The sequence below is a fragment of the Balaenoptera ricei genome, chromosome 14 (genome assembly GCF_028023285.1).
Source record: "Balaenoptera ricei isolate mBalRic1 chromosome 14, mBalRic1.hap2, whole genome shotgun sequence".
NCBI lineage: Eukaryota > Metazoa > Chordata > Mammalia > Artiodactyla > Balaenopteridae > Balaenoptera > Balaenoptera ricei.
The window spans coordinates 24,712,499-24,736,388 of NC_082652.1; the positions used below are offsets into that span (position 1 = coordinate 24,712,499).

Sequence of the window (23,890 nt, forward strand, 5' to 3'; positions counted from 1 at the left end):
CTCAGTGTGTTCTGAAGCATGTCACGTCATAGCTTGTTTCCTCATCTGTACACGGGATCAATAATAATATGCACCTCACAGGGTTGTAGTGAGGCTTAAGTCAGATAAGGCACAGAGTGCCTGCAACACAGTTTTTTGCACTCCTATTAACAACTGTTATTATCATTATCATTAATTAGACTCAGGGTTGCCATGTGCTGTTGGGCGGGTTGTGCACTGCACATGTCTGCATAGCACAGGTAGGAGCTGAAATCCATGCAGCGATCTTCTCACCAAGCTGTGCATGATGGGGCCTTGTGCCTGGAGGAAGAGGCAACTTTTCAATTTTATCCATTTTGTGATTTTCTCAAGGACCAGCAGCAAACCTGACCCAAAGGAGGGTGAGCTCCAGAAAGGATTCTAATCCTAAAATCGGTATATAAGCTGGGCCTTTCATCTGAAGGGGTGGAGGGCTCTGGGGTGCCCTGGGAGGAGGGCTGTGACCCACTCACCTCTGCACAGGGGCTCCGTGTCGTTCCAGTATGGGTCCCGCACGTTGATGCACTCAATGATGGCCGGGCCCTGCTCCAGGGAGTGGCCGGGGTCGCAGGTAAACTCCACTATGGTCCCGATGTTATAGGTTGGGTCGGACGTGGTGAAGTTCCCATTCTGAATGTAGGGCTCATAGCAGTGGCCTTTCTCAAAGGCTGAGGCCAGGACACAAAAGAGGGCAGCCACTCAAATGAGTCAGGGGTGGCTCACAGGGCTGTGTCTCAGAAGCAGGGGCCCCTCTTGCTGTTCAGGGAAGCCCCAAGGGAAACGGGTACCAGACCCCACATTCCAGTTCCCACTGACCTGCTGAGGGCCCTTAGGCCATTCACTTGGCTTCTCGGGCCTCATTATTTTCACATCTAAAATGGGAACAAGAACCTCTGCTCTCCCAACCCCGCAGAGGCGGCCTTTGGAAGTCCAAGAGTCACTCTAGCTATGGCTTCTCCCCAGTCCTTTGCAGGTCAGATTTCTACCTCCCATGACCCGGCCCCGCCATGCTTCCCCCGCTCCCATGCTGCCACCCCAGGAGACGGGGCAGCCTCTGAGACCCTCACCCTCGAACCGGATGTTGAAGGCTGAGGCCACCCGCCCCTGGTCAGACGTGAATTCGATGCAGATGGTGTGGCCGTCACTCAGCAGGCCCTCAAAGGGGACATTCTCGGTTTGGAGGGAGTCGTAGAGAAGAGCGGACTTGTTGGTCAGCCCACTGTAGACCATCATCCTGGCAGTGGGGAAGGAGACAAGAGCCAATATGAGGTCTTCTCAGGCCGCTGATGCACAGAAGTGGGAGGTGTGTGCTGTGACCACCCCCTCCGGGGCCTCAATCCCAGACTCACATCCCGATTTCACACCATACTCGCCCAGACACTCTGCTTCATCTATTCAAGTTTGTCTCCCTTTCTGTACAATGCTTGTCCCAGACTCATGGATAGATTCTGAGCTCTTAAGGAAAGTGCTGGGTATGACATAATGACCAGACGAATTAATAGATACTGATTATTATTACTAATTGAGAAGTTGGGATGACTGGGCTAATATCATTCCTGAAATACTGATATATATATATAATCAGACAGAGTTCCGACTTTAACTTCTGAGCTGAGTGACTTTGGACAAAAACACTGCACCCCACTGAGCCTCTGTTTCATCTGTAAAATGGGTACAAGCACACCTACACCACAGTGTGGGGATTAGAGACCATGGATATAAAGTGCACAGGACAGAGCAGGTATGCAAGTCAAATGACCAAGCATTGGACCCCTACTAGACTCTGTCACTGATTTTTATCTCCTAAGACCACCGTGCCTGGAGTCAGGAGTCCCAATTTCTAGTCCCCAGTTCCCTACCCACTGAGCTCACAGAAGTCTCAACACACCTTGTGCCTCAGTATCCACAACCATGAAAAGAGGGATCACAACGTCTTTCCTACCTATCTTACAGGGGGACTGTGAGAATACAAGATAAAGTGTCCTGAAAAATGAAAGGCATCAGACAAAACGTTGGTATTCATTTTTACTGTTATTAAAACCCTTTGGGGACTTCCCTGGTGGCACAGTGGTTAAGAATCCGCTTGCCAATGCAAAGGACACAAGTTTGAGCCCTGGTCCGGGAAGATCCCACATGCCGCAAAGCAACTAAGCCCATGTGCCCCAACTATGAGCCTGAGCTCTGGAGCCCGCGAGCCACAACTACTGAGCCCGTGTGCCACACTACGGGAGCCCGTGCACCTAGGGCCCATGATCCGCAACAAGAGAAGCCACCACAATGAGAAGCCTGTGCACTGCAAGGAAGAGCAGAGAAAGCCCGCGCTCACCCCAACTAGAGAAAGCCTGCATGCAGCAACGAAGACCCAACACAGCCAAAAATAAATAAATAAATAAATTTACTAAAAAAGAAAAATACAACCTTTGGCACTTGGCTCTTTGCTAGCCTTGGTATTTTTTAAAAAGTTATGCAAAAATGGGGAAGAAACCAGTATACAAATTGGATCACTTATTTTTCTGGAATCATAAACAGGCATTTTTAATCCTTTGAGATATTTTCGGGTTTTTTTTACTGTGACCCATAAAAACGGGTTATCATATGAATTTCTAATGTCACCAAAATGCATAAATGTTAGAGTCACAGTCTGTTCATTTTGCCATGTGACCACTGTGGCTGGTATGAGGAGGGGGCTGAGGTAGAGGCCAAGGGCCATTCCGAGAGTAGAGAGGGGCCTCTTCACAATCTTCTGATCCCTGCTGATTTTGCTGTATCTTGGGGGCCATGCCCCAGGACTCCTGTTTCAGAGAACTAATGTCTTCTGCTCTACAGCAAACTCTCAGGATCTCAAAATCTCTAGTCAATTAATCTTCCAAAAATAGCAATTTTCTACTTATGTGCTCTAGAATGTCTAAAATAGTGATAAAAATCTATACATAGTCTATGGTCAAATGGGTTTGGGAAATGCCAGGTTAAATAAAAATTAAACATTTTTTCCCTTGCAGGACTTGTCAGTGCCTTTGCCAGCTAATGTGCATTAGCACCTTCCAAGACAGAGACTGTGTACATATTGTCTCCCAAACATGTTTGACCAGAGAACCCACCTTCTGTGCTGCATACTATGGGACTGGAGTTTAGAAAGACTTCATTCTGGGGGGAAACCATCCTTAAAATCTTTCTTCATTTCTCTCCTCTACTCAAAATCCTTCCATGGCTATCTATAGCTTATAGAAGCAGCCCGGTACCCAAAGCCCTTCAGAAGATGATCCCCATTTACCTCTACATCTTTGCCCACCCCGCACTCCTATTCTCCCTGCTTGGGCTACTCTACCCACTCACTGTATTTTGGGTTCCCTGATCAAATCTCTTTCCAAGGTTTAGATCAGGTCTCATTTCTTCTTTTTAATAATTAATTAATTAATTAATTAATTGTCTTCATTGCTGCGTGCAGGCTTTCTCTAGTTGTGGTGAGCAGGGGCTACTCTTCGTTGCGGTGCGCGGGCTTCTCATTGTGGTGGCTTCTCTTGTTGCGGAGCACAGGCTCTAGGCATGCGGGCTTCAGTAGTTGTGGCATTCAGGCTCAGTAGCTGTGGCTCGTGGGCTCTAGAGCGCAGGCTCAGTAGTTGTGGCGCACGGGCTTACTTGCTCCTCAAGGCTCTTACCATTTCTCTGCACTTGTGTCCTTGTCCTGCAGGCTTTCTCTGGAGCACCCCAGCTACTGGAACAGGTGACAGGCCAGTGTGTCAGGGAATCAACAAACTCTGAGAGCAGCCATCATCCAACTAACGGGAGATGAGGGACAATTATCTCTGCTCTCTCGCCGCTAGGAATGGGGAGGTTAGGGTGTGTGTCTACACTGGCTCCCAGAGTTCCCAGGTGGAAGAGAATTTCTTTTTTTAATAAATTTATTTATTTATTTTTGGCTGCGTTGGGTCTTCGTTGCTGTGCGGGCTTTCTCTAGTTGTGACGAGCGGGGGCTACTCTTTGTTGTGGTGAGTGGGCTTCTCATTGCGGTGGCTTCTCTTGTTGCAGAGCACAGTCTCTAGGTGCGCGGCCTTCAGTAGTTGCAGCGCGTGGGCTCAGCAGTTGTGGTGCACATGTTTAGTTGCTCTGTGGCATGTGGGATCTTCCCGGACCAGGGCTCGAACCCATATCCCCTGCACTGGCAGGCGGATTCTTAGCCACCGTGCCACCAGGGAAGCCCCACACCTTGTACTTTAAAGCAGTGATTTATTGATATGGAGTTGTTCAGGATAAAGCTGGACGACTTGGAAGGAAGTAGACTCCAGAGTTGGGTAACTTACTCAGTTTTCTGCTATTTTCTCTCAGAATCCTTTCCTAGAGGTTAATGGTCTAGGTTTGAAGCATCAAAGAAGCCAGGACACTATATAATTCTAAGGTCAACATCGGACAGATTCCAGAATTCTAAGGTGCTGACATTCTGTCGGTGCCCTACCCACATCCCCTCAGCACTCATTACTCACCCATTTTCGGCTGGTTTCCAGAGTCTCTGAGAATCAGCCAGCTCAGCCAGCTCCAAGGGTGGCAGGCAGTGTTGGGGAGTCAGTGTGTCCAGGAGCACGCCGCCTCCAACAGTGGATGGTGGGGGTGGATAAATACCCAGCTCCCTCACCCTCCGATAAGAATGCTCTGAGCCCTGCTCAACACGGCTTCCTGGAGGCCCCCAGAAGACAGAGACCCAGTTGTCTCTGCAGTCACCTGCTTACTAATACATACTGTATCTACTCCCTTTCCTTCTCTGCTCATTTTCCTGGTGCTTTCTAAGATCAGCTCCCAAACAAACCACTTTCTCTCACATCTTTGTCACTCTGTCTGTTTCCAAGGGAACTCAACCTAAGACAGCAAGTCTAAGCAGCTAAGACCCTAATTTTCTAGAACATTCCAGAATATTCTAGAATAAGTTCTCAGAGTTTTCAGCTTCTGGATTCTGTGCATATAACTTAGCATCTACGGACATACTCTTGGTTAGATGTTGTCTTGTATCTTCCCTAGTTCCTTCTTGTACATAAGTCTGGTTTTTCCATCTCAACTGCCAGGAACCCATGTTTCCTACTTCTCTCCTGTTCTCCATGGAGCCTAATACATGATTGGGCACAGAGCAGATGTTCAGTAAACACTCCCTCCTTGTTCAATTGCAAAAAGGGATGTGCAGGAGAAGGGATGAGGCAGTTCGAGGTGGGGGAACTGGATTCCCTTCTTGCCTCTCCCCCTACCCTGCTGTGTGACTAGGGTAAGTCCCTTCCCCTCTGTATGTCCTAGTTTCCTTATGTGTAAAAGGAAGAGATTGAAGATGATGGTCTCTAATATCCTTGCCACCCTCCCCAGCTCTTCCTTTCTTGGCGTCCATGAGGCAGCGTTTTAGTCCTTTCAAGACTCCAAATCCCAAGCCACGTTCTAACACTCTGGGAAGGAATGAGGCTGGCTGGGGACCCTCAGAGTTTTACCTGTCCTTCTCGTGCAGTGACAGTCTCTCAAAGTGCAGATGCAGCTTCTGGCCCTCTGGAGCTTCAATTGTCCACATACAGACCTGGCTCCCATTGGTATTTCCAGAGTGACTTGGGGACAGGACGCGGCCGATGGTGGCGTTGTGCACAGCCCCTCCACAAGGGGCTGGGGTCAGAGAGTAGGGGTGGGTGGGCAGTGAGAGGATTGCAGAGAGAGACAGAGAGAGAGAGGAAGTGAGGGTTTCATCCTTTCCCCGTCCCCACCCCTTCATGGGAGGAAATAGGCTGGGGAAAGAGAGAAACCACGGGAAAAGTCCCATCCTCCTGAGAGGTTCATCCTGTTTGACAGGAGGTCTAATTCCATGATTAGAACCATTGCCATGTGCGTTCCATGGTGGGGAATGAATGGCTGTGGTTTAAGGATTCTTCCATGCGCTGGCTGTGCCCTGATTCCTAATTACAAAATGGTAATTAAGAAGGACATAAATAGGCAGTTCTCAGAAGAAGAAATATACTTTTATTACTTAGTAAGCACTAAAATAATACAGCCTCACTAGTAATAAAAGAAATGCAAATCTAAACTATATTCTATCTTTATCCACCTAATTGGTCAAGATAAAAAGCAGCAATAAACTGGAAAGCTATCTCCAGTGATGGGAAATGGTCACTCTCATTCAGGAGTGGTTACAATGCAAGTTGCTATGGGCTTTCAGGAGGGCAATTTGATGAAAAATCTGGAAAATATGTTCAAACACTTTGACCTAGTAATTAAGGTTCTGGGAATTTACCTTAAGAAAAGATTTAGAGAATTTCACAAAAATGTATGAATGAGGATGTTCACTGCCAGATTGCCTCTAAGAGCAAAAAACAAGAAAGAACATGAATGTCCGCTTACAGATGCTTGGTGAAATAAATGCATGCCATTCACATAGTTTTTAAGAACCATGTTCTCAAAGAACTTGAGAAAATAGGAAAATATTCACTATATTTTAAGTGGGAAAAAAGAAGCTAGAAAATGGTCGGCTATATCTATTTCAATGAGCTATATGCAAGGATCAATTGAGACCAGGAATATAAAAGTGATTTGCTACAATCTTCAACACTTTCTCGGAATTTTTTTTTTTTTTACCAGAGTCATATATTACTTTTATCATAAAAATTTAATAAATATTAAAAAGTGATTTGTGAACTAGGAAGAGCTACACAAATGTGGGGAGGTAGTCTTATTTTTAGGAGATATTTGGTTCTCATTAAATGTTTGCTGAATGACTGCATGACTAATAAGGACTTGCACTGATGAGAAAGGCAGATAGCTCCCTTCTCTGCTCTAGACTCTGCTGTGACCTACAGCAAAGACACTACCAAGAAGTCTTGTACAGTAGTTCTTTCAGGACCACGGACAGAGCACTGGGACGCAGTCTCTCCAGCTAGCTCTCTTGAATCCCCATCCTAAAGTGAAGGTTCAAATCTGGCCAGTGCCACTTATCTGCTGTGGATCTAGGACAAGCCACTGAAGCTCTCTGAACCTCTAGGTCGCTGTAAAATGTTAATAATAATTCCACCCTCTTTATGGGACTGTGGTGGTAAGTCAATGAAACACTGCATGTAGAGGGCTTGGTGCTGTCCCTGGCACAGAGTAGGTGCTCAAAATGTAGCCAGCATTACTGCCCCATAGCTCAGGAGCTGAGGAGATGGAGGACACTGTCCCTGGTGGGGGGCGCCGGCAACCTGTCCTCCCCGAGCTGCCGCTCATTTGCAGCCTCTCTGCTCCCATTCCTTACCTTATTAAGCTGACTGATGACTGGTTTCAATTTGCCAGCAGCGGCTCCCTATCCGTCTTCCTTAGCACAAATTGAGGCTTAATTCCTCTCTGATTTCATACATAGATAAAAATTAACATCAGGGAGGCATGGAGACCAACTGCCCTATGGTTTGAATTTTTTTTCTTTGTTAAAAAAAAAAAAAAAGAAAAATTTTGAAGGGCCTTGGGGGAATGATACTGCAACAATTAAATCTGAGAATTTATCATCAGCTCTCATTTGCATTTTGAATTCTACTGACTATGAATGCCTGGAGGGCAGGAGTGATGTTTTCTTATTCCCAGTATTCTTCTTGTACATGACTCATGGGCTGGCACAGAGTAGGTGCTCAGTTAATGTGCGCAGCCTACACTCTCCTGGCCATGGTCAGGACTTTTGAGAATCTAATAGAGATTAGCTCTCTTGATAACTGAGGATGGTCAAGGTTATGGCCACTGGGGCAGACAGAGTGTGGTACAGAGTGCTTCTCAATCTATAATGTGCACATGAACCACAAAAGGAGCATTTTAAATGTAGATTTTGATTCGCTTGGTTTTGTATGGGGTTTGGGATTGTGTATTTCTAATAATCTCACTGGTCTGCAGATTGCACTTTGAACAGTGAAGGTGTAAGGAAAAGAGCTCAGGAGAGAAGGGTTCTGGACTCAGTTCAATTTCTATCTGGTGACTTTGAGGAAGAAACTTCACCTCCATGAGCCTCAGTTTCCTCATCTGTAAAATGGGGATAACTGTTCCCACCATGTAGGATTGCTGTGAGGATTTATCAGAGCCCTGGCATATGGACTGGGCTCAAAATACGGCAGCTGTCATATCCAAAGCACAAGCAACAAACAAAAATTACACAAATTAGACTTTGTCAAAATTAAGGACACTATCATGAAGTGAAAAGACAACCCACAGAGTGGGAGAAAATATTTGCAAATCATATATCTGGTAAGGGTCTAGTATCCAGAATATATAAAGAACTCTTACAACTCAAGAAAAAGACAAACAACCAAATTTTAAAAATGGGCAAAGGACTTGAATAGACATTTCTCCTAGAAGATATACAAATGGCCAACAAGCATATGAAAAGATACTCAATGTCATTAGCCATTAGGAAAATGCAAATCAAAATCACAGTAAGATACCTTCACACCCACATTATTATATGGCTATAATAATAAAAAGAAGACATCGAAAATAAGTGCTGGTGAGGATGTGGAGAAATTGGTACTTTCATACATGGCTGGTGGGAAAGTAAAATGGTGCAGCCGTTGTGGAAAACAGTTTGACGGTTCCTTCAAAAGTTAAACATGATATTACCATATAACCCAGAAATTCCACTTTCGGGTATATACCCCAGAGAAATGAAAACATAAAAACTTGCATACAAACATTTATAGCAGCATTATTCCTAATACCCCCAAAGTGGAAACAACTCAAATGTCCACCAACAAATGAACAGATGAAATGTGGCCTATCCATATCATGGAATATTATTCAGTCATAAAAAGGAATGAAGTTCTGACAGACGTTACAACATGGATGAACCTTGAAAACACTATGCTAAGTGAAAGAAGCCAGATACAAAAGATTACATATTGTACGATCCCATGTATATGAAATGTCCAGAATAGGCAAATCTATAGAGACAGAAAGCATATTGGTGGTTGCCAGGGGCTACTGGGTCCAGGGTGTCCTTTTGGGGGTGATAAAGATAGTGGTGATGGTTGCACAATATTGTGAATGTACTAAATGTCACTAATGGTCAATTTTATCATATAACAAAACTTTAAATGGCAGCAGCCATCTGTATTTGGAGGAATCTCTTCCCTAAGGTCAATCTTCATACCCTGGGGGCTGGTCTCTCCCCTCTTAAGTGGACCATCCGTGTTTGGTCTGGCTGAGGCTGGCATGTACCTGAGCAGATGGGTTCCTGGCTGCTCCAATGGGGCTTGGAGGCATTGATGCACGTCAGCGTCTTGGTACCCTGGAGCTCGTAACCCAGGTGGCAGTGGAAGTGGGCCACCCCACCTGAGTGCAGGTCCATCACCATGACATCCCCATAGTCGGGCCGGCGGGGAAAATTGCAGCTCAGCATGAAGGCTGGGAAGAAATGCAGGGGCAGACAGTCATCTCTCAGAGGGGGAGACAAAGAACGTGACCCACATCCCGGGAGTCAATTTTTGCTGAGGAGAAAAGATGAGGTCCCTAAGGGCCCTGGAGTGCTGGAGGAGGGTATTTTTGTGACTCGAGTTGATCACGTGGTGCTGAGACTGCCAGATGAGCACTTTTTTTCTAGGCTCAAAGCTCCCCACCCTGCCTAATCAGAGACAGCAGGTTTGGGGTGACAAATGTGTTCCCATCTCTCCCTGGAGACAGAATGGCCTTCTCCTTGATCACAGGAGGGACAGGATCACCCAGGTAGGTTAGTCTCACCTGCACGAACAGCTTAGGTGTCTGATAAAAATGCAGGCTCTTGGACCAGAGTTAGAATAACCAGTTCTTCAGGAAATGCCCAAGATATGAAAGCTTGGAAACAACTGTCCTGGGAGGTAAGGGCTTGGGCTCTGAGGGAGATGGATGTGAGTTTACATTCTCTTACTTCATCACTCAGAAACTGTGTGACCTTGAGAAAGTGACACAGTGTCCTGAACTTCACTCTCCTCTCTGTGATCGTCCCTGTTTCACAGGTGGCAGTAAGGATTACATGTGAAATGCCACAGAAGAGCCTCCTTAGCCCAGTATCTGGTGCACAGAGCTCACTGGACGGGGTGGTAGAAGGGTGTACGTGACCACGTTGAGCTCCTTGAGTTTCATTTTCATAAAAGGGTGCTGAATCCATCCTAGCTCCACCACTACACTATGGTCTGACCTCTGTTGTAGCCTAGGATATCTGCATTCCCAGTTCCCATGAGGACTAAATTCAAGCTCATGGCTCAATGAGCTATTTTTTGCATTTTTTAATTAACAAAGACAACAGACGGTAGTCTGTATTATTGAGAAGGTGTGAGGAAACGGACACTCCTGTATACAGTCACCCATCTGTTTCAGAAACATCCAAGGGGAAATTTTTAAATGAATTGTTTTTCCAGACACTTAGTCAATGTGACGTAAATGTGGATGGCTTTCAATCTCCCAAGGTGTGGCTAAGGGCTCCCCTTCCCCGTCATATACTTGGCAAGTATCCAGGGGGAGCTCCTGGTAAGGGAAGTAACCGGAGGTCTTGGGAACCGCCCAGGAGGTGGGGAAAATGGGATGACATTGAAATGAGAGAGAGAGAGACAGAGACAGAGAGAGAGAGAGAGAGAGAGAAGGAAGAGAGAATGGGGGTGGGAATGAAGAGAGGGAGGGGAGGAAAGAAAGATATGAAGGAAGCAAGAAAAGAGGGAGGAGAAGAGAGGAGAAAGGTGAACAGAAAACAAAAGAGAGGAGACTGGAAACAGACAAAAAGGAAAGAAAGAAACAGTGGAGAAGAAGAAAAAAGAGAGAAGGACTCCAGTAGCAGAGGCTCTTTCCCAGAAACCCATGGACTCTCATGGGATTTGTGTGTCAGATTCAGGAGACATGAACTTGAATGGGAAAAAGCGGCTTGCTTATTCTTCATTAACCTTTTACTTAACAATGATATTTCCTTCAATCACAAATGTAGGCAACAATCTGTAACATAGTCACAGAAACTGTGACTCTGTCACCAAGAGAAATCAGATATTTTCATATCAAAATGAATATCTTGACATATTTCTTATGCTCCTTTGAAATTACAGTAATTATCAGAGCCACTGGGAAATATTATTTAATGTGTTAATAAAGAAGCACATAGATTATGATATCATAGATGAAAACAATATTTTGACAACTGCTATTAAATATGAATGGCTTCCTTTTGAATTGTATATATTTTATGCTCTTAAAAACACAAATCTAAGAAGGGGTTCACAGTGTTACCAAACTGCCAGAGGGGGGTCCCTGGCACAAAAAGGGTGAGAATCCTTGGCTCCAGAGGGAAAGGGAGAAAAAAGCTACATCTCAACAGCCTCAGCCTGATCTTACCCTGGTAGTGCAGCTGGAAGGTCCCAAGGCCATCGTCCTGGAAGGTCCGGAAGTAGACAGAGATGGTGTTGGTGGGGCTTCGGATCACCTGCCCCTCTACCAGGAGGGTGTGGTTGGCCAGAATGGTCAGGGAGGGGCCGTCCACCCCGCGGATGGAAAGCAGCTCCCCCTCGGACAGGTTCACACTCTTCACCTGGAGACAGGTAGGGGCAGACAGAATCTGAGTCATGTCTGAGACAGGGCATCTGTTAGCCCCCTTATCTGAGTCCCATGAAAGAGGTTTCTGGATGCTGGCAGCCGAGACAGAGTCTTCTGGAGCTGGCAGGTGGGGGCAGGGGTTTGATCAGCCTGTGCCTGAGGTCCCATCTCCAGGGAGACAGAAGTCATTTCACCAGAAGGTAAGCTCCAGGGAGGCAGGAAACTTTCCGTGCTGCTCAGGGTCCCCAGGGCCTAAAATAGTGCCTGGCCCATAGTACGTGCTCAATAGATCTTTATAGACTGACTGAATACATTCTTGCCCTTCTGCATAAACTGGTGAGGGCGTGGGGGGCCTCATCTCTAGGGCTTTCTCAGGCCCACTTTCTTATCCTCCTCAATAGTGGCTTCAATGGCAGAGCCTCCTCAAAGCTCCATGTACTTGGTTTGCCAAGTCCACTTTCCAGGCTTGGGAGAGAAAGAAGGGAGATACTTTACTCGCAGACAAGGATGCTGAACAAATGGAGCGGGGGTGGGGTGGGGACCTTAGTCAGTCCCCAGTTCCCAATATGAATATTTCTCCTTCTCTTAGTGGGGCCTGGGACCCCAGACCCTTGCCTCTTGTGTAAGCAAGGCAGGCATTACTGACAAGTCCTTCCACTTTCAGGCCATACACCTTACTCTCTTTTCTCTTTGATGAACGCCTACTCATTCGTCAAGCCCCACTAAAAGTGCCCTTCTCCGTGAAACCTTCCCTAACTGCCAAGGAGCTTGCCTGTCTCTCCACTGTGATTCTACAACATCCACTGTGAACATCTACTACAGACCACTGGGAGAAGCATCCCAATGTCTTCCATGTGTGTCTATCTCAATCACAAAACAGCAGGCTCCTTTAGGGCAGGCTCTGCATCAGCTTTACACACCACCCTGTCCCCCACTGCTGTGACTGGTCCAGAGTAGGTGCTAATGAAGGAATTCTACTGTGCCTGATAAAAAGCTCCGTACAGTATTACACAGAGTGGGCCTATTCAAGTGGAGGAAAGTGTTCATCAAGTGCCAGAATCAGCTGGACTGCAACTTTTCTCCAGGTTAGTTCCATGAACATTTACGAAGTACCCACCATGTGCCACATGCTGTGCTAAGCTCTGGACACAAGTTCTGCTGAGAGGCTTACCTTTCATCCTCCCTGTACAATCAGAAAACCTTCCTAAAGTAAAGTCCTGCTTATGTCATACAACTGACTCTGCTTAAAATCTTCTGGTGGCTCCTTACTGCCCATGAGAAAAAAGCACATGTCCAGCCTCTAACCTCGGCCTGGAAGGGTCTGCCACCACGTGGTACTAATCTCGGCCTGGAAGGCTCTGCCACCACGTGGGACTGGCCTCCATTTCTGGCTTCACTTCCACCCTTTCTTCTGTGAGACAGTGAACTGCACAGTTCACCACTTCCTGGCATGTCATCTTACTTCATATCAAAACGTGCTTCTAAAGATGGGGAGGTCGGTTGGGGATGGCCTGGAACTAGGGTGGGGATAATTGGTAACATGCACTGAGTGCCCGCTCTCTCTCCCTTAGGCTCTGGATGAATGCTCTCTGTGCACTGTCATATTTACTCCTCCCTGAAACTCTGTAAAGTAGCAACATTTTCATCTGTTTTACTGATGGGGAAACTGAGGCTCAGAGAGCTGGAGTCCCTTACCCAAAGTCATACAGCATTAACTGGTAGAGCTGCGACTTAAAACCCAGATGTTTGAGCACTACTGTACCCTGCTTTTCCATTCTTAGTTTGCAGCCAAAAGTTTATGAATCAAATGAGCCACATGGGGCTTCCATGACTATGTGTGTGTTTGATAAGCAGGATATCAGAGGACTTTCCTTCTGGGTGTAATGATTCACAATTTATCAACACATCCCCTTCCCTCCATGTGTGCCAAGCTATTTCAGCTGTGCCCTGAGTTGGGAACTCCTATTCATCCACCAAAGCCCAGCTTAAATTGCCCCATTAGGGCAAAGCCAGAAACAAACTGGTTAGGATGATAAAAACAAGCCTGACTCAGACAATCCTTCAGAGACTTCCTGCTGGAAGTGGCAGCCACTGCAGGGTGCCTTTCTGGGGTTACCTGGAGCTCCACCCCATAGCCAGTGTAGACTGTCACGTTGTACGTGCACTCCAGGAAGTTGTTAAGGGGCAGCGGTGGGTAATCACTGGAGTCGATGTACCCTTCAGGATCGGAGAAACTCACACTGCAGAGAGCTGGAGGAAAGCACTGTCATTAGGACACGGAGAACAGCTCAGATGTCATCTCTCAGATGGGCTGCGGGCTGTAACAGGGCCTCTGGGGACACCTGTGTTCTCCTGTCCCCACTCCTCCCACTGCTGTTCATTCTCCTTCAGCTCCAGAATCAACATGATAATCAAATAGCAGCATCTGACATAGAATGATAACTTACTACATGCTGCTAGGCACCTCATCGGTCTACAGGGGTGACCCCACTCATCCTCGAAGGGACTGATATTTCCTTCTCATCTCAGAGATAAGTAAAGCAAAGCTCAGAGAGGGTGTGCATCTGGGCCAAGTTCACACAGCGAGCAGGAGTCAAACCTAGAGCTCATACTCTTTCCTAAGCGGCCACATTGCATTTGTCCAAAATCAATGTATGATTGACAGCTGATGTCTCTCTTCTGTGTTTGAAGATGGAAAAAAAGGTAGAAGAAAGACTGGAACACAGACGTGCATTTTATCAAGTTCATGTAACGGTAAAAGCAAAAGCACCTTGAAAGGCTAGGGCCTTCTAGGCAGACAGAAGGATTCTGTTCCAAGATGAAAGGTTTTGAATCCCGCTATTTAGCTGTGTGGCATTGGGCAGCGTGCTCGATGTCTTACTGTCTCAGGGGTCTCATCTCTAAAATAGGGATATTAATTCTGGGCCACAGGGTCAAGCTCATAGCTAGGGTTCCATAGATGGTAACCAATGGTGGGGCGTGGACCTCCCCGGCCCCCCTCTCCCATGCCCTGCACACAGCAGGTGCCTCATCGCAGTTCTGGGAGGGCTGGAGGGGCTGGGGGATGCACACCTGGGGCCTGCTCGGTGGTGATGACCGTGGTGGTAACGATGGTGGACGTCGTGGTCTCCTGGCTTTCCTCCGAGGCCGACCCGGTCAGCTCGTTCTCACATTTGTCCATGAGGGTCATGGGGCTGGCATCCCCTGGGGGAGCCTCGTGGGCCTCCTCAGGCACGGCGGGCGCCCCGGGGTCGGGGCTCTGGGGGAGCGTGTGGGCCACCAGCGGCTGCGAGGTGAAGGGGGCGATCTGTAGTGGCGCAGGCGTCGTGGGGACTGAACCTTCCTTCCGCTCCAGCCAGAGGGGCTCCTCCGATGACAGCGACAGTGGGTGGGTCTCCTCCCCCGCGGAGGCCACGGGGCCCTGGTCCCCAGGTGGGCGGGGCTTCTCCGTGGCAGAGGAGAGGAGACCCAGGCCCGAGGATGCTGGCTGGGACGCCGCCCTCTGCACAGCTGCTGCGGTGGTGGCCTTCGGCCTCAGCTGCTTCCTGGTCAAGTTCACCTGCTTGAGCGAAGGCGGCTTCTTCGTGGGGGGGAAGGCATGCCTGGTGCCCGGTTCCTCCGGAAGCGGAAGCAGCATGGATGCGGCCGCGGGGTCTTGAGGTGCGGAGGAGACCATCCCTTCCATCTCTGGCTTGCGAAGCTCGTCCCCTGACTGCGCTGGATTCAGAGGGTCCGTGGTCACTCTCTCTTTGGGGGTCTCTTGGCTCAGACTGCTGCTCCCCAGGGCTTCCGAGGGCAGAAAGTAAGTACCTGAAGGGCCAGCATCTCCCTCCAGTGGCGCATCTTGGAAAGAGAACGGACACCAGTTAGCTTGGGGCCGGGGGCTTTAGGTCCTCACCTGGCAGACTCTGAGGGTGGCCCTCCTAAGGTGGCACCCAAGGCTTGCGAGGATGCTGGTATAGCCCAATCAACCAATGTGGGGCTGCCTCCTTTCCTTCCTTCCTTCTTCCCTTCCTTTCTTACTTCCTTTTCCCAACCAGGGAGACTGGGGTTGACCATGGCCAGCCTGAGCTAAGCATTAGAGCTACAGAAACCAAGGGCACAAGAATTTCACAGTCCAGTTACATATGCCCTGGGAGGGGGAATAAGAAAGTAGAAATAATCATATTTGATGTGATAAACGCTTAGAAAGAGAAAAGCTTTGTGTGCTAAGAGGACAGGCCCCTAACCCAGTCTGTGGGGCAGGACCACCATGTACAGCTGGGCAGGTTGCTCACTGCACAAGGCTATCCCACTAAGAGGATGAGTGGGGCTGTAACCAACCCACAGTCTCTTCTCTAAGCTGTGTGCCCTGACTCAGGGCTATATTATCCTGGGATTGGGGGAGTTTGATTTTTTTTTGTTTTAACTAAATAATGTACAAGTGACCTTGTGGGAAACACACGAAGATTTAAGGATCCAGAATCATGAGGCAGGTTTAGAACAGAGGAATGTGGGAAGACCCGAGGCCTGGCTGAGGTGAGTGAAAAAGAGGAATGAAAGAGAACAGGGGACAGAGGTGGAGGGTGATTAGAGAGAGAGCTGGTGAGGTAGGGAGGTCGGGGCCAGGCTCTGGTGGGCCTTGTATGTCCTGCTGACTCCTTGTGAGTTATTTTTGTCTTGAAAGGAAAACCACCTAATAATTTTAAATAAGGGCTGGCCCAGGCTACTGTTTAGCAGAATTATGCCTGAAAGCAGCTGCATCTACTTATTTGAGACCCAGTTCTGCCAACTGCAAGCTGGCAAATGGCTTCACCTCTCTGAGCCTCAGTTTCCTCAGCTGTAAAATGGGGCTATTGCCCCCTATTTCAGAGGGTTTTCATCGTTCAAGAGGTTGATTATGGAAAACATACGTACATGTACGTACATGTGGGTCCCTCACCCACAGAGTGCCCCGTATGTATCCACTGCTATATCCGTCATCGTTTTTTATACTCTTGTCATTGTAATCGTGCCCTCAGCAGGGGGCTGGAGCAGTCAGAACATTCCCGATGATGATCTTGAGATAGAGAGGAATTACGTCCTGGGGACAAAGGACTGATAGCTGTCCTTGTCAATTTTCCGCAGAAAGACACTCACTCAGCCACAGTCTCAGGTCCCCTCAGCACTGTCATTTAAATTTATTTCCGTAGCCGTTGGAAAGGCTCTTTTACTTTCATGGAGTCGGCGGCGACAGTGGCTTAATCTATCTAGACTGCAACAGTTTGCAACTGGCATCAACAAATATTCCTGTTGTGTAACATTGATTACCAAGCCAGTGTACATTCCAGGCCAACGATGGCACTGGGGCAGAAGCAGACATCAGGGAGGAGAGGGTGTGTGGATGACCTGAGGACAGATCCAGGTCATTCAGGCGCCAGGCAGGTTTCCTGGTCCAAGGTGGGAAGCGTTGAGGCTTTGGGGTTAGACCTGGGTTCAAATCCTGCCTTTGACAGTTACTAGCTGCGTGAACCTGGGCAAGTCCATTAAGCCTCTTTTGTGTAGCAGAGATACTCCATCTACCTCATAGGATCAGATCAGTTGTGGGCCTGCTTGAAAGCTGTGACTTTTATGCTCACAGTCACTTTTATCAAATGATTGGTATTGACCATCTTTGTAGACTGTCAACTGAGAAGGTGATGAGACAAAAACAATCAAGGATGAGGGTTCAGGAGACCTGGCTCCCAAGACCCAGCTGTGGTTTGATGCACAGAGCTTGGATGCAACCAGGGGTTGGGGGACCCGGATAGTGGTCCTGTCTTGGTCACTACTCCCCATCATTACTGGGTGGGTTTCCTCTTCTGTGTGTCAAATGGGCAGCCAGACTAGATAAAATCTAAGGGTCCTTCCAGCTCTGACTGTTGATTTTTGAAACAATCAGGTAATTGGCAATTATTCTTAGAGCTTGTTGGTAATCTTGCTAAAAAGGGCCAAGTGACAACCTCAGTCCTGACACTAGCTTGTGAGTTTTGTTGGGTCCTGTGGCTACATTAGTTTCAGCCAGTCTTTCCACAAAAATGTCCCCTTGATCACAAGGGGCTGGAGGAGAGAGAGGAAGTGGAAGAGGGAGTGAGAGATAGAAATACTTGGAAAACAAGTTGTGTCAAAGGTGATAAAAGATTACAAATGACATAAAGCACATCAACGTGCCTTGGCTATAATAAGAGTGATATTTATAACATTTTATTTCTGATCACTTTATTGAGTGCTGAATATGTGCAAAGGCATGTGCTACACGCTTTGTATTCATTACCTCACTTAAATCTTTCTCACCCTTATTAATTAGAAATCATTATTCCTATTTTATGGATGGGCAAATGGAGGCTTTCAGATATTAAATAACTTTCCAAGGTCATACAACAAAGCTGGGTTTCAAACCTTGGTTTTCCTGATGGCAAAGATCACGCTGCTAGCCTTCAAGAAATAAGGAGCATTATCACCTGCAGCCTCTCCTCAGCTTGAATTGGCCTCTCCCCGCAAAACCCCTCTCTCTAAACCCTTGGTTTGTTTGTGTTTCTGCTGGGTGGGCTACAGCGTTTTTCAACCCCCCAGATGGCACCCCCCAACCCCAACACGTTCCTGGTTAAAATACGAATTTTAACCAGACCGGATGGGTCTGGTCTCCTCTGCCAGACCCATCACATCTGGATCTCCTCCAAGCCCACTGAGATCCAGCACAGCCAAGAAAAGCAGAAGGAAATACAAGAGGACCCTGTAGTCAACTTCCTCCCCACCCCCAATCACTGCTGCCACCTCTGGAGTCCCCAGGGAAAAACTGGTGCCAAGCTCAGCAGCTAGAAAGCATTTTAGGAAGCGGATCCACTGGACTGCGTCAGCCCTTTCTCACTGAACACCTGTCTCCCAAGAAGAGTTGCAATATGCACCATGTAAATTCATCCCCCTGCCCCCGATGCCTCTTCTTACTCTTCAGAGCTCACACACGCTGGGGTCTTGCTGGCTGGCTCCAAACTGAAGGCCATGTTCAAGACAGATGAGTATATTCTGTGATCTGCAAGGCATGCAGCCCATGAGACCCGGCCTTTGTTCTCAGCTGGGACGCTGGCCAAATGAGTGCCACGCGAAACCACATCCCAGGGGGAATTGGCCAAAATTGGATTCCATGGCCTCAGAGGTCCAGAGACTTCACTTGCTCAAACAGGCCTGCTTCTCCTGGGGCCCCAGTGACCACCGGGTTAAATTAACTCCTCTTTCCCATAGCACTTAACTTTTTCAATCATCGTAGTCACGTCTGGCTGGTTCTCCCTTTATCGTGGGTGTTCAGTGCCCCACTGGAATGCTGTCAATCAATTGATGAGTGAAAGCACTGGGTGCTGACTCTCTTGGCTGGTTGGCCCTCAGCATGAGAGTCAACACTCTAGGACATGGTCCCTGCATTCAAGAAGTTAGGAAGGCGTAACAAGGTCCTACTGTATAGCACAGTGAACTATATTCAATATCCTGTGATAAACCGTAATGGAAAAGAATATGAAAAAGAATATATATAACTGAATCGCTTTGCTGTACAGCAGAAATTAACACAACATTGTAAAATCAACTATACTTCGATTTAAAAAAAAAAGAAGAAGTTAGGAAGGCAGACGCACAGCGATAACTCAACACGGGTACCAAACCGAAGAGACAGAGCTTTAATTACATCCTTATGCTGCTTTTCTCTCTCAAGACAGAATGGAGCAACGTTGAAGGCAACTGAACATTTGTTCTGCTACCCAAGTTGTGGGGGAAACACATCTCTCTCTCTCTTTTTTCTAACGTTGATGGGGAGATGGGAGGTTAGACGGGGAAGCATCCCACTGAAGTCGAAAAAGCACAAGTTCTGAAGCTCTGAAGCGGAAGATCTGTATCTTAAATGCCCACAGCAGAATGGCCAGGAGCAGCCTGGATTCTAAGCAATAGCACATCACACAGGCACGAAGGGATAGAAGGAGAAGTGGAGCAAACAGAAGCTGGACGATGCTTCTGCTATAACGTTCTGTGAAAACAGCAAGACGTAAAACTCTATGGTGTGGATGCGAACGACTAGACGCAACCAACTCAAACAAATCGCAATCAGAGAGTCATCTTTTGACTTGGAGGAAAGGCCCCCAAGTGTGATCCTGGTTGCCTCTGGGTGGTGGGCCTTTCAGTGATGTGTTTTCTTCCTTCTACTTTTTGACATTTTCTAAAATGTGCATAAGAAGTATTCAAAACTTTCTTAAGTGAAAAAAACTTTTATGAAAAGAGCAGGGTTTAAATGCTGCCTTGTGATGGAGAGGAGGAGGGAAAGCAGACAAATATTTGTAATCACAGAATTGCTTCATTCACTAGTCACTGAACCCCTTTGGGATGCAGTCTCCCGGTGGGGATGATGGTAACTCTTGTCTCACTGGACTCGTGAATTAGTAATCAAAGTGACTACTTTTAGGAAGTAGGAATGGCAGATGGATCAATGGATACCTTTCTGATAAATGGCAGTACAAAAATGTTAGTCACTGTTCTCATCAACAATATTCATATCTAATTCAGTGGTGCTTTCTTCACCTTCCACAATAAGGACTTGCTCAGCCCATGCTGGTGGGTTTGCTTGGCCCCCACAGGGACAAAACCAAAAACGAAATGTCACCTCTTATAGATGGAAAGTGTCCCAGAGTTCCTGGTTACAAAGTGCCCAGAGGAAGGACTTGAGGTCCAGAGAGGGAAAATGGGCTGCCCAGGGTCACACAGCATGTTAGCAGCCATAACAACACAAGGCTATTCGAGGCTTGAAAAACCACATCAAAGCACATCAGACAAAACCAGAAACAAAGAATGTCAGTTCATTCCGTGCCGTCTCCATCTGGGCTGGATAATTCTTTGCTGGGGGGCAGAGCTGTCCTGTGCACTGCAGGATGTTGGGCGGCATCTCTGGTCTCCACTCTCTAGAGGCCAGTAGCAACCTCCCCCCACCCCCTGTGTGACAATCAGAAATGACTCCAGACATTGCCAAATGTCCCTTGGGTGGGGGCGGGGGGAGCAAAAGACCCTCTCATTGATGACCATTGGTACTGCCCCCAGAACTGAACAGACTTTCACTCCCATTCCTGGGGTTGATCTGCTTTGTTTTTTTTTTTTTAAAGACTGTTGCTTTTTTTTTTTTTTTTAATTTTTATTTATTTATTTATTTATTTATGGCTGTGTTGGGTCTTTGTTTCTGTGCGAGGGCTTTCTCCAGTTGCGGCAAGCGGGGGCCACTCTTCATCGCGGTGCGCGGGCCTCTCACTATCGCGGCCTCTCTTGTTGCAGAGCACAGACTCCAGACGCGCAGGCTCAGTAGTTGTGGCTCACGGGCCTAGTTGCTCCGCGACATGTGGGATCTTCCCAGACCAGGGCTCGAACCCGTGTCCCCTGCATTGGCAGGCAGATTCTCAACCACTGCGCCACCAGGGAAGCCCCTGATCTGTTTTGTTTTGCTTAAATCATTGAATTTTAGGGCGGAGAAGGTCTTCGGCTAATCCCCATTTTACAGATAAGGACACTGACATAAGTGAGGGCTGTATTTCTTTCTCCCACTCACATTTGATCATTCATTCATTCAGCGAGCATCTACTATGTGCCAGACACAGGCAACAGGTGCTAGCATCCAGAGGTTCACCTTGGACAGCAAATAGCCAGAGCTGATGAATACAACCCATTCCTTTCAGCCAGAGAGGACCCAGCTCACCCAGCTCACTCAGCCCTGCGGGAACAAGGACCCTCTGGACTTTGAGAAGACTTTCTGGGGCAGAAAGGGCAGAGATGGGGGTGGGCTTCGGGTGCCGTGGGGTTTCATCTAGTGCCTCAGTCAGAGCCCTCTACCTATGCCCGGGCTAACAACACTGACATTCAGATGGTGACTGACACTCTGCAAAGTGCATTCCCAGCTGCGATCTCATTCCAACCTCCAAACAGTTCTGTGAATTTGGCATTTTGTTTTTCCCATTTTATAGATGAAAATAAAAATCAAACCTCAGAAAGAGGAAGTGACCTGTCCAAGATCATAGAGCAAATTGGGGTAGGATTAGACACGTTCTGACCTTGTTTCCTGTGTCCTTTCCTCTTTTCCACATAACATAGTTTATCTGAAAAATGCAAGAATACCTGAAAGGTGTAAAATCAGAAGTATCAGCCCTGTACCACCCCGACCCATCCACCAGTCCTACCTTCCAAAGGGAACCCCTGTTAATAGGATCTTGTTTAATCTCCAAATAAAATGTATTGATATAAAAATAATAAAGCATTTTCACCTTAAAAGGTGTGACAGCACATAGGAGTGTGGGGTTGAAGTCAGAATTGCTTGGGTTCCAGACTCAGCCTGCCGCTAACTGCCCACGAGACCCTGGACAGTCCCTTCCCTTCTCTGGGCCTCCCTGTTCTCATCTGTAAGGTGGGATCACACCAGCCTTATCCCTTAGGCTTGTCAGAGAGTAAGATGAGCCCATGAGTGTCCAGCACGGCTCACAGAGCAGCTGTCAGCCCTCACAAAGCACTGTTGTCACTGTCGATCTAAATATTCACAGAGTTATGACATCGTATATACTGCTCTGGCACTTACTAAGAAGTGCATTTTGAAATATTCCAGCCATTCAGAAAGAGCTGAAGACTAAGGCAACAATACCCATGTGTGTACACCTTTAGCTTAAGAAATAGAAGGCAAACCAGTACAGTCAATCTCTGTTTGTTCCTCCCTACCATCCTCTCCTTCTTCTCCACCTCCTGGGAGTAACTACCGTCCTGAATTTGGCCTTGAGCATTCTCATTTATTATGTGCATTATGTATATTTTACTATTATTATTATTGTGTGCATTTATTATGTGTCAATATCTCTGAACAATATATTGTGCAGCCTGTTTTAAAACTTTATATATGAATCCTCCTGCAACCTGCTCCTTCCTTTCCTTTCCTTTCGTTCAACATTTTGTGAGATTCATCCATGTTGATAAGCGTAGTTTTGATCAATTCATTTTTCACTGCTGTATAGTATTCCATTACACTAGTGCCCCACCACCATTTTTTCACTTAAAATCCATCATGGCTATCTTTTTGTCAGCACATATGTGGCCACTTCATGCTTTTTTAATGGCTACATTAAAATATAAACATATACATTATTGAATCAGGTTCTTAATCGATTAATATTCAGGTTGTTATTCTCCACCCTCTCTTCTCAAATAACACTGCAATAAAGACATACCTTTCGTGAACATGTCCAGGTAATTCTTCAGGAACATGTCCCAGAAGTTGTATTGCTCAGCCAAAAGATTTACATATTTAACATTTTGATTGATGCTGAAAAAACACCTTCCAGAATAACCTAAACTTGTTTATTTACCCTAACACCTACTCTACACAAGAGTGCTGCTGCCCTCCAGCTCTGTCTATGCTTAACTTCCGGTGACTGTTAACTTGACCATCTGAGCTGGAATCCGGGGCAGTTGGATCCAGGCATAGTGGGTTTCTAGAATGCACCCCCCGCCCCAGGTGATTCTGAGGTGCTCTCTCGCTTTCTCTAGTTGTTGCTGCAGGTGTGCCCAAGGTTGGTCCTGGCCTTTCACCTGCCTCACCTCACTTTTACTCCAGAGCACCCAAGAAGCCCACCCCACTGTAGCCAGACTTTATGTCACAGATCAGGCCGGGGATCTGTGGCACATGAGGGCTAGCAAGAGAGTGTGGATGAAGTGGCTTGGTAGCAAAAGAAATTCCATCTAAACAGCTGTAGACTTCTAGGTAGATGGGCTGCTTGGTCAGGTCCCCAAACAGAAGGACAGTTATGGTCATGACACCCAGTGGGATGGTACAAAGTGTTCGCAGTACCAAGTATTATTTCTATTAGCAAAAATCTGGAAACAATTTACCTGCCCATCTATAGGGGGCTAGTTAAATGACTGCAGAAACACAAGATGGAATACACGCAGGGCTCAAATGGATGAGATTAAGTCACTGGTGAATTACATGGTGAGTAACCCGGCAAGAATGTTCAGAATTACATCTCCCCTTTGACTCAAGTCCACTTCTGGGAATTTATCCTGCAGAGAGATGTCTGCCCACGTGCAAAATGACATACATACAAGGTTAAGCAATGCAGCACTCTATGCAGTAGCAAACGACTTGGAGACAAACGAAGTATCCATCAATAAGGTTAAATCAATTACGGAACATCCAAACAGAATGCCGTGCGGCTGCAAGAAAAGGATGGCGAAGCTATCTGTGGACCAAAGAGGAGAGATGGCCATGGTTTGCGTTAGGTTAAAACGCAAAGTGCAGAACAGTACACAGAATTCGTTGCTTTTTGTGTAGAAATGGGGAAAGAAAATAAAACTAGATAGTTGG

General features: G+C 47.1%; 1 protein-coding gene across 1 annotated transcript in view; it reads right to left on the bottom strand.

Moving 5' to 3' along the window:
* The window catches only part of SEZ6L (seizure related 6 homolog like), an 82,972-nt gene extending 60,181 nt beyond the window's left edge, over positions 1–22,791 (bottom strand). The window contains exons 1-8 of the mRNA XM_059895248.1: positions 22,755–22,791; positions 14,602–15,372; positions 13,646–13,779; positions 11,332–11,524; positions 9,199–9,384; positions 5,478–5,643; positions 1,086–1,252; positions 492–686 (exon numbers count right to left, since the gene is read on the bottom strand). Of these exons, the coding sequence (XP_059751231.1) occupies positions 492–686; positions 1,086–1,252; positions 5,478–5,643; positions 9,199–9,384; positions 11,332–11,524; positions 13,646–13,779; positions 14,602–15,372; positions 22,755–22,791 (1,849 nt within the window). The remainder of the gene's footprint in view (positions 1–491; positions 687–1,085; positions 1,253–5,477; positions 5,644–9,198; positions 9,385–11,331; positions 11,525–13,645; positions 13,780–14,601; positions 15,373–22,754) is intronic.
* Between the last annotated feature and the right edge of the window lie 1,099 nt (positions 22,792–23,890).